Source organism: Anopheles maculipalpis, chromosome 3RL (genome assembly GCF_943734695.1).
Source record: "Anopheles maculipalpis chromosome 3RL, idAnoMacuDA_375_x, whole genome shotgun sequence".
In the NCBI taxonomy this organism is placed as follows: domain Eukaryota; kingdom Metazoa; phylum Arthropoda; class Insecta; order Diptera; family Culicidae; genus Anopheles; species Anopheles maculipalpis.
Window position 1 is genome coordinate 45,789,700 of NC_064872.1, and position 18,848 is coordinate 45,808,547.

The 18,848-nt window shown below is 44.2% G+C and overlaps 2 protein-coding genes and 1 pseudogene across 2 annotated transcripts in view; 1 reads left to right on the forward strand and 2 right to left on the reverse strand.

Moving 5' to 3' along the window:
- Positions 1 to 18,848, forward strand: part of LOC126564842 (beta-ureidopropionase) — a 300,108-nt gene that overhangs the window by 184,338 nt on the left and 96,922 nt on the right. The gene's annotated exons all lie outside the window — the stretch shown is intronic.
- Positions 4,886 to 6,756, reverse strand: LOC126564408 (zinc finger protein Noc). Its single transcript, XM_050221447.1, has 2 exons — positions 6,646 to 6,756; positions 4,886 to 6,550 (listed from the first exon to the last, which is right to left on the reverse strand). Exons 1-2 carry the CDS (start codon positions 6,730 to 6,732, stop codon positions 4,886 to 4,888), a joined length of 1,752 nt encoding a protein of 583 aa, XP_050077404.1. The 5' UTR covers positions 6,733 to 6,756.
- Positions 7,526 to 8,397, reverse strand: LOC126565907 (uncharacterized; annotated as a pseudogene).

Sequence of the window (18,848 nt, forward strand, 5' to 3'; positions counted from 1 at the left end):
ACCCTTCACCGGTGTGGCGGTCGATATGTCTCTTTTTTTGACGGTGGGTAAATTGGTCAGCTGTGATGGGGTATAATTTTATAAGTACTATTTATGACTTGAAAATGGCCACCATTAAAAATGACGGTCATTATTTTTCCTCCTGTTCCACCGGCGGGTGGTGTTGAAAATAAGACCAACGGAAGGTTGGTCTTGTGCTGCTTGCAGCACAAGGAAATTTGTGTAAAATGTTAACTGATCCGTCCGTTTGTTGTTACGAGTTATTGCAACATTTAAGTGCGCATTTCATGCGCAACACCTTTACAGCTTAATACCAGTTTTGTTTTTCGTTTCTCTCGTTGCTTCTATTATTGCTTACTTACTTGCTTAATTACTTATTTATCAGGAACTACATGCGCATAGTGATTTTTGCATTCTTGACAGAACTTCTTCAGAACTTCTTGACGCTGCAATCTGTCAAATCAACTAAAGTGTTGGACGAATCGTATTGTAATCTTCATAAAGTAATAATGCTTGCAATTCTTTCGACCCTTTTTAACATAATTATGGTAAACTTCTTTATGAAACTATATGGTTTGTAATCTTTAGATAACTATTCTTACAAAAAAAGATCCATACTCGCAATACTTTTGCTCTCATACGAATCATTTGCGGATCCAAAACATGCTCGTCGATCACTCTTATACCTGTAGGAGCCTGTCAGCAGCGTTGCTACAAGAGTCTCAATTGAACCTGCCAAATGGGGCATGCACATACTTAACAAATAAAGTTCCAGCCCGTGGGATTATTATGCACAGCAGTATGTTCTTTTCCTTCGTCTTAAATTTGCATACAATTAAGATCAATAGAAATGTTAGCGATACCACTAATTTTAGGACGCCATCAATGGGGGCCGCCTATTCAACATCAAGTGTTATTATGGTCAACGATGCTTCTTCTTGGAAGTAAATCATATCACATTTCCTAACGACTCGCAGAAAACATGACTTAAATCAGGAGCCTTACATTATTCAATCATGTGCTCGCGCTCGTTGCGTCGTTCAATCTTAACACCAATGCTGCCGACACACAAACGGTAAACAAGCCGCAGTAGAAACACGCTCAAACACCCTGTTTATCAGATCAAAGCAGGCATCGCGGCATGAAGCTGAAAAAAAAGGAAACCCAAAATAGATAGAAGGAAAGAGTGAGAGAGGGCGAGATAAATTGAGAAAAAGCAACAGCACACAATAATGCAGCGCAAAGCACGGTCCAAAACTCGTGTAGCAATATCAAGAGGTAAGCAAAATTGAACGCAACCTCCCAAAGCTTGCCTGTGTTTCCTGCGGCAGCTCCCAACCAAGGATCACGGTTTCCGCCAGGAAAAGCCGCAGGAGCTCCCCCCCCCCCACCTTCTTCGACGCACATTTAGCAGACAGCGCGCACGATGGAGCGCAGCGAGAAAAATAACGACTGTATAATCGAAGATAATTACAGATAAATTTCAGTTTTCGCCTGGCCACAGGACAGACGAGAATGCCAACGCTGAAGAGTGTTGTATTGTCGGCTTCGACCGACTATATCGCCATCATTCTGCTCACGCCACATTCTCTTTTGCTTCGCCATTTACCTTCTCGTTTCATCGTTTTGCAGGCTATAACTTCATCTCGGGTTCGGGATCTCGCGCCCTGCTTGTCGTGAGTGATTAATGGTTTTGAGAAGTATCTTTTTTCCGTGGGCCCTTTTATGCCATTTTTTTTCTTGTTTTGCTCGCTTCTCTTGGTCTCTTGGTTCCCCTTTATCCCTCTGCCAGCTTATTCTCCCTATCGTACTGCATCGTTCTGCTGATTTTGTTAGCTTGGAGCAATAAAGCAGTAAAAACAACTACAACCACACAATAAAAAATAAAAAAAACCACGGTAAAAATTGCAAAGCACACCGCACGAATAGAGTTCGATGGTTTCGGTGCGTGTACACGATTCGGCGCAGCGGCTTTGATACTCAAGCGTAATCGCTGGACAGACAGACAGACAGACAAGATTCGAGGCAACCCGAACCCATCGTAGCGGCCTGTGCGCTCCCATGCCAATCTCGTTTGCGCTGCACGAAGGAAAAGCCTCCTTCGATGTGCAAAAACAAACCGAGCTAAACGTGGGCAGCAAATCCACTGTTCCGAGCACTCCTCCAAGGGCGGTTTTTGCTCATGCAGCAGCAGCAGCAGCAGCGCTCAAGCCACGCCGCGGAGTCTGAAAAGCTGAAAATTTATTAGTTCAACCTCGTTGCTTCGGTTTACCAGAGCTTAGCCTTTTATTTCCCCCGTCATTGTACAGTGCTGTGCAAAAAGTTATCCCAAAAGTACAGAAAAAGATCTTATTCAGTGCGAGCTCTCGTTGATTTGTCGCACATCACCACCATCGCTAATCGCATCGTGTGTTATACTGAGCATTAACAATGCAGTATAAGGAGAAAAAGCACACGATTAGATAAGCTGTCCATTACGAGTCGCATTATTATGGCGATAAACGGTACACAGATGGCTACGCGACCACTTTGTCAAACACTGTACACCCATTCCCCAGCCCCTGCACTATACGGGACGGGAGATCGGAGCGAAGTGATGAGTGAAACACCACACTAACAAAAAGTGGGAAAACAAATGTGCAAAACGACGATGGAGAAGCAACGGCACGCACCAAACGAACCAACGGCTGACGAGACGAGATCTGCTCTCCGGTGCGGAAATACACCCAAACACAAAACACAATGAGCCCAGCGTACCAATGTTTCGCTCAAACAAGAGTGGAATTTATTCCGACAAACATGACAAACAACGCGGCGTCATCGTCGTTCGCCGCCGCGGCCCTCATGGACAAAGCGAACGGAATCCTCTGCCAGTGTGAGAGGCTGCTCGCCGCTTCTGACCCCCCCTACCATTCTGCTCATTCAACCACACATTCGACGATGATGCTCCACAACCAACCAACTGCCAAACGACCCAGCTCCGGCAGCCATTCATTTCTGGGGTGCTTCTGGGGTGCTAATTGAAAGGCTTGGTAATTAACTAATAAATAACGAAACATGATATCATTTTAAAATCATTCGTCCGTGCCATTTTCTCGTTTCCGTTTCTCGAAACTCCTTCTTTTTGTTCAGTTTTGTCGTTCGTAACACATTCGTAGCTTTTTTTTTTATAACCCACCGACGATCTCCCATCGCTCGGCCTGCTTCTTTCTTCGCAATATTCCGGTTTATGTACGTGGATTCGTTTCCATTAGCAACCTCGTCCGGTTAACTGGGTTCGATGGGCTTTCGGATTGTGCCAAGGGAGTAAAGTGTCAAGAAGATCGGTGGTTTGTAATTAATAGAGGATGTGGCGTTTCCTTTTTATTTTCATATTATTTTTCCTTTCTGCCTTTTTAGATTTATTACAGGTTCATAAATTTCATATTTTTCTCTTACAAACGAGCTTGTTTCCTTCGGTCTCTTTTCGTTCATTTCGTATTTTATCTGAGAGCTGCTGTTGCTGCCCTCTCTTTACGTCTTGCGCCTTTTCTGGATATTTACACACACACACACATGCATACATACAACTCGTAACCTGCCGTTTCGCTTCTTACTACATCTACTCCTTTCCCTGCATCTTTCTTCGTGTTTCCTTTTACTTTATTTATTCTTCATTTCAGCAGATAATTCGTTTTGCTTTATTATCTCAAGAATGCAACTTTTATTACACCGCCCTGCATGTAACCCCTCGAAAGTACGTTTTTGTGTTTTTCTCCGCTCTGTTTTGCTCTACTTGCATATTCCCAATACCGACCGATCTACGGCAAACGAAAGCATAGTGAGCAACATAATAAACACGGCAATAATAAATAGCATCTGTCAATGCAGTTTATGCACACTGGATTCCTTTCTCAACTACGTGGCGCGCATTTGAAACGATGATAAATGAACAACTTTAGAACAAACGATAGATAATGCGATCTACACTAAAGCAGTACATCTTTTGTGTGGATTTTGGTGAAAACAGAAACTATTTTATATTAATGCAAAGAACAATAACATTGACAAAAACTACGCAAGACAAATGGTTCATTTCCAGACATATTGACATTTAGATCGAATTTTAGCTTGAATGAAAGAATAATCAAAGATTTTTCGGGTCGTTTATATGCGATTTCTCATCTAAAAATTGAAGTGAAATAATCTCAACTCTACGCTCAGTTTATCCGCATGTTTGACTGTTGTTCTTTAAATAAAATCTCGATTTGAACATGGCTTCAGCTCAATTAATGATGAGCTTCATGACGAGCAAAATAAGGATAATTTCAAAGGCCTAAAAGTGTTCCTGTAGTGCGCCTCATACCTCATACTAAGCATGATCGATCGAGATTTGTGAAGAATTTATACTTTGTTTACAAACTAACACCATTTGATCGATTTTGTGTAGGCATTTTGGATTTGATTAGTTGGGAAATGCAGTATTTTCTTTTTCGAAACTTCCTGTTTCAACACAATACAAGTGAAGAATGATTTGAAATCCAGCTTTCTTGCTTTCACGTTGAAACACTCTGTATCTCTCGAATCGTTTGCATTTGCGTTTCAAGATATTTCTTAACTTTCACGGATGTATTAACAGCACACATCGGACTATTCCCACTGCCCTCGCTCCATCTCATTTTGAAGAATAATCTTAATATCACAGTTGATAGAACAAACACGATTGGACACCTTCGGTTTCTGTTGTTGCTGTTATGTGTTTTGCTCGTAATGTTCTTAACGTTGAGGGCAGCCTTTCCCGGCAACCGCTTCGTGATAAGAGGGGTTACCGTATTTAGAACGCTACACTGTCAGCCACGAAAGAAAAAAAAAACGCACACGAGACCGTACTACTGCACCCTTCTTTCTACTGATGTACAGCCGCGCCCATTCGCTGTCCGTAGAGGGCGGCCGCATACGGTGAGTAGTACTGGCCGAAAGCAGCGGCCGGATTGAAGGCAGCCGCCGCCGCTGCTGCTGCCGCACTGTACGGTGAGCCGGGCATGGCCGTTGGCATGGCACCGGGCTTCACGTACGGATGGTACCGAGCGGCTGACAGCGGGCTCAGCGGCGGGTTGGGATAGCCTCGATGATGGTGATGCAGTGAAGTAGGCGGGAAAATGCCACTCAGCGGCATCAACTGCTGCTGCAGAGCCAGCGCCGCAGGATCGGACAGGTTCGCGGTGTGTGTACGCAGATGCGATAGCAGCTCATCCGTCGTGTTGAACCGTTTGCCACAGTACGAATCGCCAACGACCCAGTTGCACATATACGGACGGCTAGCGGCACCGGCACTGCCCGGCGGTTGCGAACCGCCGGAATTTACTGCCGCCGCAGCTGCTGCAGCTGCTGCAGCGGCAGCGGCGGCCGACGAAGGTGAAGGATAGCCCGGGTAGCCGGCTGGCGGCATCGAGCTGAGCGCCATAGCCATGTACTTCTGGTGATCGCACTGGGTACAGCCCGCCGGACACTGGCTGCCCATCATCATCTGGTGATTGTGGGCAGAAAACTGACACCCGGTACAGTACGGATCCTTGCAGATCGGTACTAACGTTTCACCGCCGGACGGTGTTTTGACGCGCGTGTAGCTGAGGTACGGATTGGCACCGGCTGCACTAGCCGCCGCAGCCGCCGCTGCCGCTCCCGAGTAACCGGCGGCAGCCAGCATGGCCGCATGATGATGACTAAATGCACCAGCGAATGGTGGCCGGAAGGCAGGATTGGTGTGGTCGATCCCCGACGGACTCGGCAAACCGGCCCCACTCATACCGTACGGGTTTGCTTTGTATGCGGCCGACGGTGGCAACGCTCCCGGATGCATCATACCGGCCGACGGACTGCTGGACGGCCCGGAGCCACCCCCCACACTGTTTCCGTTCACTTTGTCACGATCACTGGGCGTACCGGCGGACGGGGCCCTACGGTTACCTTCCGGCGTGCTGCACTTATTGCCTCCATGCTCACCACCACTTTCGTTACTCTTGACACTAGCACTGCCACCACCGCGACCCGACATTGGCGAATCGGCGCTGCCACGCGGCGAAAGGGCCCGGCTTTCCTTGCGCCCCCCATGATCACCGTGGCTATTATTATTATTATTATTGATTTGGCTCACACTGTTGTTGTTCAACACGTCACTTCCACTGCTCATCTTAGACGATGGGCGATCGTCCACTGACGACGACGATGACGTTTTGCTAAGGTTCACTTTCGTCGTTAGCACATTCATTTCGTACGGTTTGAAGGCGAGCTTGATCTCCGGCGATGCGTCCGATTTGTCCGTCTTTACCGACGGCGATCGGGACGCGGATGAGTGCGACGTCGGATCGACCTGGGACGAGGCCGACGAATTGCTGCCCGATGATGATGTGCTGCTCGTGCTGCTGCTGCTGCTGGAGCTGTTGGAGGATGATGATTTTTTGTTCTTTTCCGACGGTGAAACAAGCGATTTAACCGTAATGTTTCCTGGGTCGGCCCCGATCTGGCTGCACGTTTGCGCCAGCAGTGCTAGAGGACTTTTCTTCGCATCCAACTGTTGTGAGAGGAAAAAAGGGAGGCGTTAGTAATTTTTCTTCCGTTGGATGGATGTGTTATCATCCGACGATCATCAGACTTTCGAATACTTACCGAGGTCGGAAGCGGAGAAAGGTAGTCCGGCTGAAGATATTGATTATTTCCAACTTGTAACATTGTGGTGCCTTCTAGTATCACCATTTGGGCGTTCTTTGGCGAATGAAAAATTCAATGAAGCTCTGATACAAGTTGATATGCACTTCTGTTAATCGGCCGATGCGTTTTTTTGTTTTCTTTGCAAGACACACACACACACGTCAAGGCTTTCCAACGTTCCGTCGGTATCTTTTTTTTGCTGTTTTATATTCCACTCTCTATTGGCAAGAAAATGCCTTCACACAATAACTATAGGTGCAGTGATTGCACTGCAAAGGGTTGATTCGTTTGCATGCTGCAACATTCACACTTTAGATCGTTTTGAGTGGTCATATTTTTTCACATTCTCATACACGCATACGCAACAACAATTGCTCACACAAATTCACTGCTCACGGCTCGATCGTTGTGCTCAAGAGCAATGTATGGTATTTTATAACAAATCACTTAGATTGAATGCGTTCTGACACAGCGACTTTGTTTTGCAGTCACACCAAACAACAAATTACAATTTTAATCGACCCACATCAATTGCATTGATCTTTAGTCGTTTTCTTCACTTTTTTCACACTCACTCTCTTTCGTTCTCTCTCCTTCTTTCTCTTTCAGACAGGCTTCAAATCAAACAGGCACAACCAACCACAACACTGCACACAACGTCTTACGACAGCAATGATAGACGTTGCACGTTTTCAATAACAGACAGACAGATGATCCCCGAAGGTGGTCGTTGTTTACTAAATCAATCACTCTGATTCAACCACCATCTGAACACTTTCCTTCTGACTTGTGGCCTTCGGTATCTTCATCCACACCACTACCCAACAACCGACAGCACCTTGTTACGGGCCAAAGCACTGCTCACACGTGTCACACGGTACAATGGTTGCGCGTATTAGCACATGTGTTTGATCATATTATTCCAAATGCGTAATCGCTTGCTCACACACACACACACACACACTCAGCCACACGCGATGGTAATCGCCACACGTAGGTTAATCCACAGAAGGCTCAGTATCGTAGCGGAATTTGACGCGAGGACGACGATAATCACATTCACCACTGCCGAACCGTACAGCTTCGCAGACAAAGTTGGACTCGTTCTCAGCGGCCGCCGCAAGCTGCCATGAACTGGTTGCTGAGAGCGAAGCGAAAATTTCATGATGGATTCCGGGTGATGAATGGCCTGTTTCGACCAATCGCAGCGCTAGAACCTTGCATCACGCACACCATCGCAGATACCCGACTACGCTAAACTCTCTCGCACTCTCCCGTGCTCTCGCTTCTCTCGCGTAGTGGGAAACGTGCCGCTGTCACGCACACTCTCTCGCACGCACTGGTTGACTGACTGGCGCTGCTGTTACTGCTGCTGTCGGAGCAATAAAGAGATTCTTTTGAAGCGCGTTCAAATAGCACCACAGGAGGGGCGGGTGACCGACGGCGACGATGCGGGAGAGCAAAAGGAAGATGTACAACCCATGAAAAGTAAACAAAAGTGAGCAATATTCCGAGAAAACCACTTAACACGTCAAGCATAAATTTGAACAAAGCCCAAACGAAGCCGCGCTCGCACACACCAAACAGCCCCGCCGCACACAAACACACAATTGCACCCGGGCGGAAACGATGGCGATGATGCTCGTTGCTGGCTCGTTATGTGCGTACTTTGTTCACACCCGGGGGTGCTCGAGAAGAGGAGAGCAAAAGCAACAACAACAAAAAAAAAAGACCTATAGCCACCTCGGTACGGACCCCTTCTTGATGTGTCGTTTTGTGGCTCGTTTATTGTTATTATTATTTTTGCCTTTTCCTCAACCCTACCCCCAACCCGCCCTGACCAACGGGCGAGCATCGGTACCACCCAGAAGTACGAGCTCTGATGAGAAGCGGATGCTGTTTAAACCCGAATGAGCGAGTTGACTGTTGACTTTGATTACGGGCGCGCATACGGCCCTCACTTGCGATACGTCAAATAGACAGATTTCGCGCGGCAATGTTGCACGTTACACAGTTCTCGCACAACACGGACTTGTGTCGGTGGCCTCAAAAAACGATGGACAAACTTAGATGCATTCCCATCTCTCCGTGTCTTCTTCGTTCGTTGCGTGCCCTCGGTTTGGTGGGCACGCATTTCGCGCACATTTGAGATTGATGTGTGGCGTGTGGAAGGCATGTGTTTTGCTTGCCTCCCTCCAACCGTGTCTGATCGGATGATGGAAGGCTTCTTTTGATGTGATACACCGATACGGCTAGTGTCTCCCTCGTTTTCCTCAGTCCGTGACCACCCCAAAACAAATCGTTTCACAAAGTGGTTCTTTTCGCATACCATTACTCTATTAAGACCACTTTTCAAGACAAAAACACACCTTCCAACCACTGCCCAACCACTGCTGGTGATAAAGCGCACAGTGCCAATTACTGACAATAGACACGCATGTGTGGCATTGGTGTCTACATATTTGGTAGCTGAGATGACAGTGATGGGCGTAGGGCGATGAATTTCAACTGTACGGATGATTGTGATAATTGCACTGATGTAATTATTGCACAAATAAGGTTTGCCGGATGTGGGAACTGATTGATAGATTTTCGTTCACGTTGTCTTTTGAAACCTAGCCAAACGTGTCTCAAATCAACGGTTTAAGACAGGTTATTAATTGCTTTAAAAATCTTCAAGATTTGCGTGTTTTTTTTAGTCGAGAAAATAATGGAAATATTAAAATTTTGAAACCTTCTATATCAAGCACACGGCAGGCAGTACAGCTCCCTAAAAGTGCTTGCAATGTACTCCACAAAGGAAATATGAAAACTATACTTTATACAAAAAGTGATTAATACTAATACAAAACTATTCCGGATGTAGCTTATCTTTAGAACTATCTTGGCTATAAGCTGAATGAATAAGCTTCAACTAAAAAGATTGTTTGAAAATCCTGTAATTAGATAATGTGATCAGTTTGCAGGGGCTGCCCAGTGATGCGTCGATCTTCATGCGGCAGGAACGGGGTTCAAATACCATCCGTATCTTTACCCCGTAGTGAGGACTATTATCCAACTACCTGGAATTAGCAATAAGCCATTCGATGGCCGACGTGACCTAGTAGATCGTTAAGCCAAGAAGAAGAAATAGAAGATAGGTGTTTTTTCTTTTCAATTTCATAATGACGGCCAGGCCGAATTCTTTAAAATACAAGTCCTGATTGTGGAACCTAAACGTCTTCTCAAACGTCACATAATTGTCTCTTTGGTAAAAGTCGATGACAGATGTTTGTCGAACGGAAAGTCAAAAATTGGCATTGCCTGAGCCAAACGGAAACGTGCGTTAGACTGCAAGTTTTCCGTCTGTCAAGTGCAACGGAAAGTATAGTTTGCATTCATAAAACTCACATTTAAGCGTAAATCGGTAGAAAAGTGTATATGTATTACGTGGATATGTTGTGACAATCGTTTTGAAGTCGGTCAATCGTTTAAGTGATTTCATTTGTTGGTTTGCAGGAATTATTCTGAAGCAAGAACCTCGAGGGTTTTTCCACGAAAAAAGTTCCAATACAAAAAATATATTATTAAATCAAACTGATTCACTAGTTACTGATTCTAGTGAAAATTAGCATTTAAGGACAGGTTTAATTCGAATGAAATCATCTGTGAATGTATGATCAAAGCAATCCTTAAAGGTATGAATGTAAGCAAAAAGTCGACGAAACATTTGTCGACTCTAACGGGCGACCATCATACAAATTTGCTTTCCGTTTGGTTAGAGTCTTTCCATAGGAAAGTTTTCCGTTTGACTTTGACAATCAGGCCTATAATCTCACATTTAGCCTTGTAACTCATTCGATCGGTTTGTTATTGGAAAGAATTTTTTCTTTTTAGAATTCGGGTATTCGCCCATTCTAAGTGATAATCACTTCGTCTCTGCTTTTCTAGGTTCTTCTTCTCATTCGTTGAAACCTGGATATATGCTGCGCAACGAAAAAATCTCAGTTTTGATCGTCAGTTTATGCGGCAGTTGAAGAATCATACTGTTCCGAGTTATGTTTCAATTTATTCAAATTTGAAATTATCGTCTTACAATACACCACTCAAGGCCCAGGGCTTTTGTCTACCAATCCAATATGCTCAACCTGTCCCTGCATGTCCTCATTAAATGCCCGGTGTCTGGTCGTCTTCTTTACATGACCAACCCACCAAAAAATAGCACATTTATGACATTATTGTTTATTTACTGAGCAATTGTACAATCGTAATTTTAAGTATTTCGTATACATTCTAACGATTTTAATTTTTTTTTATTTTTAATGTACTCCACCGCCTAATTGAACCTACTAATTGAAAACCATGTTCTATCGCAAAAGCGCTAAGTGTCACTAGAAATATTATTGACAAAAAAAAACCCGTCTCCTAAATGGTACAAACGGTTTGCTGTCCACTTCGAACACAGTTGTCTCAATTTGCATCACCACAGCTATCGCGGCTGTCTACAGCAGTGACGTTCTTTCGGCTTCAATTAATTGTGCCGCTCCTTCGAACAGTGCCGTTCGGCGTCATTTGCTGGCTGTCAATTATTTGCTAAATTTCATCTCGCTCCTCTCACCGCCACACACTGTTAGAAGCTGAAAATGTACGGTCCGCACCGAACGGAAAGGATCATGGGGCTGATGATCGCACCTCTCGCACAACGGAACGCCCACCCGGCTCATCAGCTCAGCCCAGAGCGCCCAAAAGCCGGCGACCACCGCAACGATGCCTCCCGCACAGAGCCGCGCGCGATCTCAAACATCTTTCCTGTTTCCTTTTCATCCCTTTTGCATTGCTCCGTTTGTCCAATGCCGCTCTGGCCAGACCACTTATAAAAGAAGAGGCAAACCACCGCATTCTGCCGTCACCCTCCCTTTTCGCTACCCCACCGTTACGCTGGTCGATTGCCGCTAAAGACCTCGCTGATGCCTTAACCAAACTCGACGTAGACGCATGGATGAAAGATTACATGCCCAGAGAGAATGAAATGCCGCAGATTGGAGTGGAAAATAACACGATTCTGACAGCAAAATTACACTCGATTCCGACAGTCGGACATGTAGCTCAGATTGCGATAGATTGGGTTGGGTGAGAGGGTCTTTATGGCCCCGGTTAGTTGATTTCTTTTTTCCCCCTGTCTGCTGTTTGACTATTTCTTTTGCTTTCTACTTCGCTTCGCACAAGCGGTTCCTTGTTCTTGGCCTGGGTGAGATGCTTGCCTGTTTTGTCGTTTGCACGCAGCACAAGAAGCACAGACAGAATGAAAGGCGGCCGTCCCTTGCTCGTAGGGGAAAGGGTAATGGAAAAATGATGAGAGCACTTGAGAGAAAATAAAAAAGAGCCGTTGCCATGGCACTGTACAATGTGATTCGACCCAAGCGTCAAGGTGCCGGAAGCTTACTGTTTTACTCAAATTAACACCACCAGCTTAAGCATGGGATCCATTAATCTTTCTTTTCAATTCGTTTGGTACGTTGCGTTTTAATCAACCATTCGGTAGGTGCATGGGGCCAATCATTCATTTGGTTGCAATGCATTCTATGTTCACATGTCTGGCCTTTCATAATTTACGGTCGATGTATTGTTAGTACCACAAAAAAGAAACTTAAGTTTGACTTAATGATATTTTAAACATTTTCATTCACTAGCTTTTCACAACTTGCCACATTAGATAGCTGTTCTGATCATATTTATCAGAAGCAATCCACTTCATCTTTCGCAATTCAACACGCAATTTGAAACGCCCCCGTACAATTATGTCCATTTTGTGAGTGTGCATCAACCTTTCGGTATCATTTTGAAGACAGAAACACAACGATATAATTAAATCTCTGCGCTCGAGTGAGGGTGGGGCAATGGGCCATAATTATTTTCCGTTCAGCACTCAGACAGCACTTCCTTTCCACACCCAATTTATGAAACGGGCCGCCAAAGCCATCATCATCATCATAATCAACCACTGCAAGCACGTTCGTCTCCCTGTTGGCTTAGATGCGGCAGCCAGCAGCAGCAGCAGCAACGTATCAGAAGGCGGTTCTGTGAAGTGTCCTCGAGGAAGCAGCATCGAGATTTTTTTTTTTTTAGCTTGCCGCCGTAAACTGCGAGCTCCGTGCCCGGTTTACCATTACTTACCAACCATTGCATGAAAAATGTGCGTTTGGCATTTCTTTCTCGCTGCCGAACACGGTGTCTGATTGCTAGACCGCCCGTAATTATATTTTCTTTTCCAATCGAAAGGTGCTTCGAGAGGTGGCTCGGCAGAGATATCCCAAATCTTAGAAACAATATTTATTCTGCACTTCTGTTGTGCCGATGCTAATTGCTACTGTCGTGTTTGGAATGCGTATGTGTGCATACACACCAAAAACACTCAAAATTGATGTTTTTATAAATGCACATTTACCATTTGCGCCATTTTATCTTAAAACTTCCAGACACATTCCCTGTCACTGTTTGTCTTAACTATATGAAACCTTTTTTACTAGAACGTTTGTGACTGCATAACACCTTTACCCCTTTGTGCACTTGACATTCCTTCTTAAACAACACATAAATATGTTTTTAAAAGATAAATCTTTTGAAGGTTTCCTTTACAATTAATTACATTGTTTTGCTTACAGTTGACCAGCGTGCGGCTGGTCAACTTTAGCGAATATCGCAAGCGCTTATGAAATCCTCGACCACTGATATAGAAACCCCTAATACTTTAGCGAATCAGCATAAATCGACACAAAATCCTCCAAAATAGTTACGGAAGTCGTTGCGATTGATATGGAAAATGTATATTACCCGGTTGAAGAGTTGAAAACGTAAACAAACTTTTTTACATTACTATTCTATGAAATTATCAAGTTTCTGTGCGAGAAAACCAAATGAAAACTATATTTTTATAGTGGTTAAACATAAAATGCTTGGTTTTTACCAGTAAACGACAAAATTAAAAAAACCTTTTCCCTAAAGCATTCTTATAATCGAATTCTAGATTTGAACTATTGCGTATATAGAAAAACGTTCAAAAATCGTTCAATCGTTCGACAGAACCGTATAGGCGCAAAAAATATTTTATGTTCGTCTAGAAAGTGCACTGCGTACAGTTTTACTAAACGAATACATGTGTTTGTGAATTTTATGTACTGCAAGTATTACGAAAATAGCAACGTGTATTGGTGCATGCAATTATAAAATATTAACGTCAAAAAGCTAGTTTAAAATTTTTCAACTCTCCAACCGGCAAGAATACATTTTCCATATCAATCGCACCGGCTTCCGTAACTATTTTGGAGGATTTTGTGTCTAATTTTACCCATTCGCCAAAGTATTGGGGGTTTCTATATCAGTGGTCGAGGATAGCGCCGCACGCTATCATTTGCATTTCCCTGTAAGAAGTCTGCATTAACACGTTCGATACCATGTCACCCAAATTTGGGTGACACTCTCACCGTTAGAGAGTCTCTCTCATATGAACTTTTGCTCTCTTTAACATGCCTGCTATAACGTTTATTTTTCACGAGAAAGAACCGTCACTGCTAAAAAGCTTAGTAGCAAAGATGACAAAGGCTACTTTGATGCGTATTTTAAAATCGAACTTTAGGTATGTTTCATGGTTTGAGTTTCTGCTCATGCGCAAGAAATTTAAAAAGCAACTAAAATCGAATCAAATGTATCAAGCGCTCGCATAGAATCAGCATAGAAATACATTTAAAGTAGCTGAAAGAGAGGGTCGAGTCGAAAAGAGTTCATCATTCTTTACACAGTATGGAAGTCTATAATATTTTTAAAGTAACGGTCTCAACAGTACTCTGTTTTGCTTTTTGTTATCTTTGAACAGGATGGATCATCTTTGTCCTAATAGAGCTGTATTCTTCTTCTTGGCTTAACGATCTGTTAGGTTATGTCGGCCTTCGAATGGCTTACTAGAGCTATTGTCAAGTAGGGACGTAAATATATGTAAGTTGTTGGATGCTCAGACCTCCCTACGGGGGTCATAAAAGTATTCTTGAGAACGAGCCATTAACAGAGCTTTGTTATTATTTTATTAAAACATTTAACTGAAACTCTATCAAATGTTTGAGGTAAGATCGAGGAGATTTTAATTTCTTAATTAACTGGCAACATAACACACGTTTGGGGTGAATACGGTTCGTTGCAATTTTTTTTTTCCCATAATTGCACAACATAAGTACATTACAAATGTTTCACAAGCTATTTTTAAAATACTAACATGTCAATTCACGCAGTAAAACACTCTTCAAGCAACATTTAGAAAATAATCGTCGACATCTCAGCACCTTGGACAGCTTGAGGATAGCATTGAAATGGTCAAACACAGTTTGCTTCACATCTGCTGTGACGTCCTCTTGGATATTTTTTCTCTTCGCAATAGTAATGTGACGCTCTATGACGCTCTCTGCTTCTGCCTCCGTCCCGACGCGCTTGTGAAAAGATGTAAATTTAGAAACGTTTACGCTGGTTCTTGCAGAGCATAAAGTATGGTAAATATAGGACCCTCATTCCAACCAAAGCCCCCAGGCCAATAAACAAAAGCCCAAACTCTTTATACCGTCGCGTCGTAAAGCAGAAAACCACTCTCATATAGTGGTAATATTTTATTTCCTTGTCGCTGCCGGGGTAATTATTTTATAAATTAATGTCACTCGTGCCAGGCATCTTAGGAGCTGGCTGCGCACCAAGCGTTGCAGCGCACCGCACTAGGGAGGAGGGTGTAGTGGTTACGGCTACGAAAAGCAAAACGGAGACCATAAATCTACCGAACGCTGTGTGTTCGAGAGGACGCAGTGAAGAACAACAGCATCTCGCACCCACGACACATAGGGCGTAATCGAGGCCGGTAATGTGCGCCAGTTTTCATGGTCCAAAATGGCGATAAAAGAAATTGCACGATGTCCATGGGTCGACGGCAATGGGAGCAATAATAACGATAATATTAACCAAAGCTGCAGTGATGGCAGTAGAAATTGTCTTATACTGCTCATTAAACTGACTGAGAGTGAGATATCATTTAGGAAAATTAAATGCCCGATATGAAAGCCGGGCGCAGGGAGGGGAGAGGGCGAGGGGGGTGGTGGTTGTACGAGCTAAAGCTACTCATTTTTCATCAGGTTTACCCACACTGCCCTTGTAACGAGGGTGAGATAATGGCGCACCGTTGGAAACGGATGAAGTTGTGTAGACTTGAATTTATTGTTATGATCCGTTAACATGGTGCTCACTTACTCACATGAGCCCGCCTGCTTACTAACTTCTTTTACCTTCAGCACCTTGCCGCAACGACGAGACGACGACTCGCGCGTCTGTGTGTGTGTGTGTGTGACATTAAATGGATTTTTTTTAGCTCTCCCCACTGCTTTGCTACGACACGAAAACAATTTACTTTATGCGGTTTTATGGCGGCATCGAGCGTACCATGTTTATATATGGTTTAGCTTGTGTAACATTAATCAAGCCATAAACGGAGTCTGAGCTGCGCGAGCACTGGTCGGATCGGGCGCAAAGGATTCTACAAAGTTTTGGAATGAAATTATTTTCCATATTCAGCCGCTTGACCCCCTCTCTATGTAGAGGGACTTTTTGCCTTTCTGGTCGGTTTCGTGATTGGTGGAGTGGTGGAAGACGATCAACAAAAAGTCGTACAATTTCAATGAAATCTTTACTCATGCTTTTATCAGGCCATTTTATTTTGAGTGTTTGTGTACATTAAACTTTAAGTGAACAAATTTCAACACCTAATACTGTTTGCAATCGCTGATTACAGGTGTTACCCTGTGTTAAGTTTCACTCTAGCTTTGATCGACATCCATCCCAAGTAAAATTGTATCCACCTTTAACATCACTTTGCACAAGCAAGTGTTACAGTTGCACGTTTATTGGTGTAATCGAAATTAAAGTGAAATTTTCATGGCAATTTATAATCAGTTAAACGTGGTCCAAAGATCACTACTCAAAATGCGTCAATCAAGGCAATAGCCGTTTCTCACTTGAACGCCAATTTGTTACTCGTGGCCAGAGAACAGATTAAGATTGTTCAAGAAATGGTCGGTGCTCTTTTGTGAAAAAACTTGTGATTTATTTATTATCTCATGGTCGCTCAAATGGTACAGGCCCTGCCTAAAGACCGGGCAACAGCAGCAGCGCCCAAACAGCAAAACAAAACGACAACAAAAACTGCAGCGCTAATGCATACTTGTCATATGAGTATACATGAATACAGACGTATACATATACATACATATAGACATACACACGGTGGAGCTACAAAATCACGATAAATTGCCATGTGGCGTGCCATGATTCCGAGCCAGATACGACAGGCAGTAGCAACAGCATGTTGATGTGAAACTTTGCTTCAAGATTTATCGAGCACACGCACAGGCCCGACGCGTTCGGGTAGGTGGGCTCTAGCTGTCCGTCTCAACTGTCATCGGCATCTTGAGTTTAGAGGGTTTTGTGTCGAGTGTTTGACCGACCTGACTCCGCCACGATGACTGTGCGCCGGAGTACGAGTACAGTAAAGCAAGTAAAGCAGTGCAGCCCCATAATTGATCACCGCAGCCGTAGTAGTGCATAACGAACATTTAGTCACGCGACGACTCTGCAAACTCTCCCCACACCTTACACCGTTTCGCCGTCTTGCCACACCACTAGCCGCCCACCGTTAAAGCTACCAAGCTGGAGCTCTAATGTGATGGTGGTAGCGTCGCAACGGGTCACCCCCAATGGCACACGGATGGGGTATGTGGGTACGAAGCCGTCGACTGATCGTGGTGATGCATTACCAGGCATCACCATTACGAACTCATTAACTAACATGTCATTTCACTTCGTTAATGCACCTTATCGCTTTGCGCGAGACCGCTGAAACTGTCAGCAAATTTCACAGCCCTAGACGCATAAATTTATGAATTGAACATCCGGCTCCACTCCGTCATTATAATACTGCGGTGGTGCTGGACTGTATGCCGTGCCCGAGCCCGCGCAGTTGTCGCATAACGCGGGACGGTGGCGTTGAATTCAAGCGTGCTGTGCACATGGTTTATGATCCCCCATCTATCAGTGGCACTGGCATTTGTTTTCGGTTTTTTTTTCTCGCCATCACTTCTCGGGACTTGAACGAAAGAACTTGACGCAACTCGAACGAAGTTGGAGATTGGTTTGAGCGGTACGCTATTAGAAATGTACGAACATGCTTTTTTATTTGCCAAAATGGAATCATTCATTATATTATAACTCGTACAAGTTTTAAAAGCAACTATTGTTCTAAAATTTTTCTAATCGCAGCGTAGGAGACATGTTTATCAAATGTGTGGCAAAAGTGTCCTTTTTTATTTTATTTCGTAATGGTGGCCAGGCCGTATTCCTTAATATCTAATCTCATATCTAGCTTTACAATTCATTAAATTTATATTATATTTTGAGGGTAGACATTCCCTTCTTCCTTAATTCTAGTGCACCATATCCCTGGCGAGCTTGGTTGTGGATGTTGTTGCTGCCAGGTTTGGTTCTGATGTTGTTGTCCTCTCTAGTTCTGGTGGTGACTGTCAACTGGCTTAACCCCCTTTGTTGCGTATACTTCGTGGTGATTCGCCACTCCATGTTATGGCTGGCGGCCCCACCTTCGCCAGAACGCACGAGTTCGAAAGCCACTACAACTTTGTGAAGCTACAGTAGCATCTAACTCACACATTCCGCCAACAGTAAAGCCGCCAGTCACAACTACACGTCATCCAAACCTAATTCAATTGTTTCAGTGATCTAATAGTGTCGCTGGCGACCCTGACGCCAGCAAAACGCAAGGAGCCGACAGCCACAATAACCTTGTAAGGTTACTGCAGAATCGAACCCAGACATCCCGCTAACTACAAGGTCGCCAGTTACGACCTTAGATCTCCTAAACCAACTTTTATCGATTCGGGGGCCGAAATAGCGACTGGCGCATGTCGACGCCACCGTTGCGAACGTGTAACAAACAAAAATAAATAAATATAACAAACTACAATCCACTACTAGGACAATAGTGCGTACAATCTACGGGAAGGGAGAGGGGAATGGAACAGAGGACGATTCCCATCTTTTTGGCGAAGTCAAACAGAATCTGCACGTATTCGTTGTCCTTCTGTCCCAGG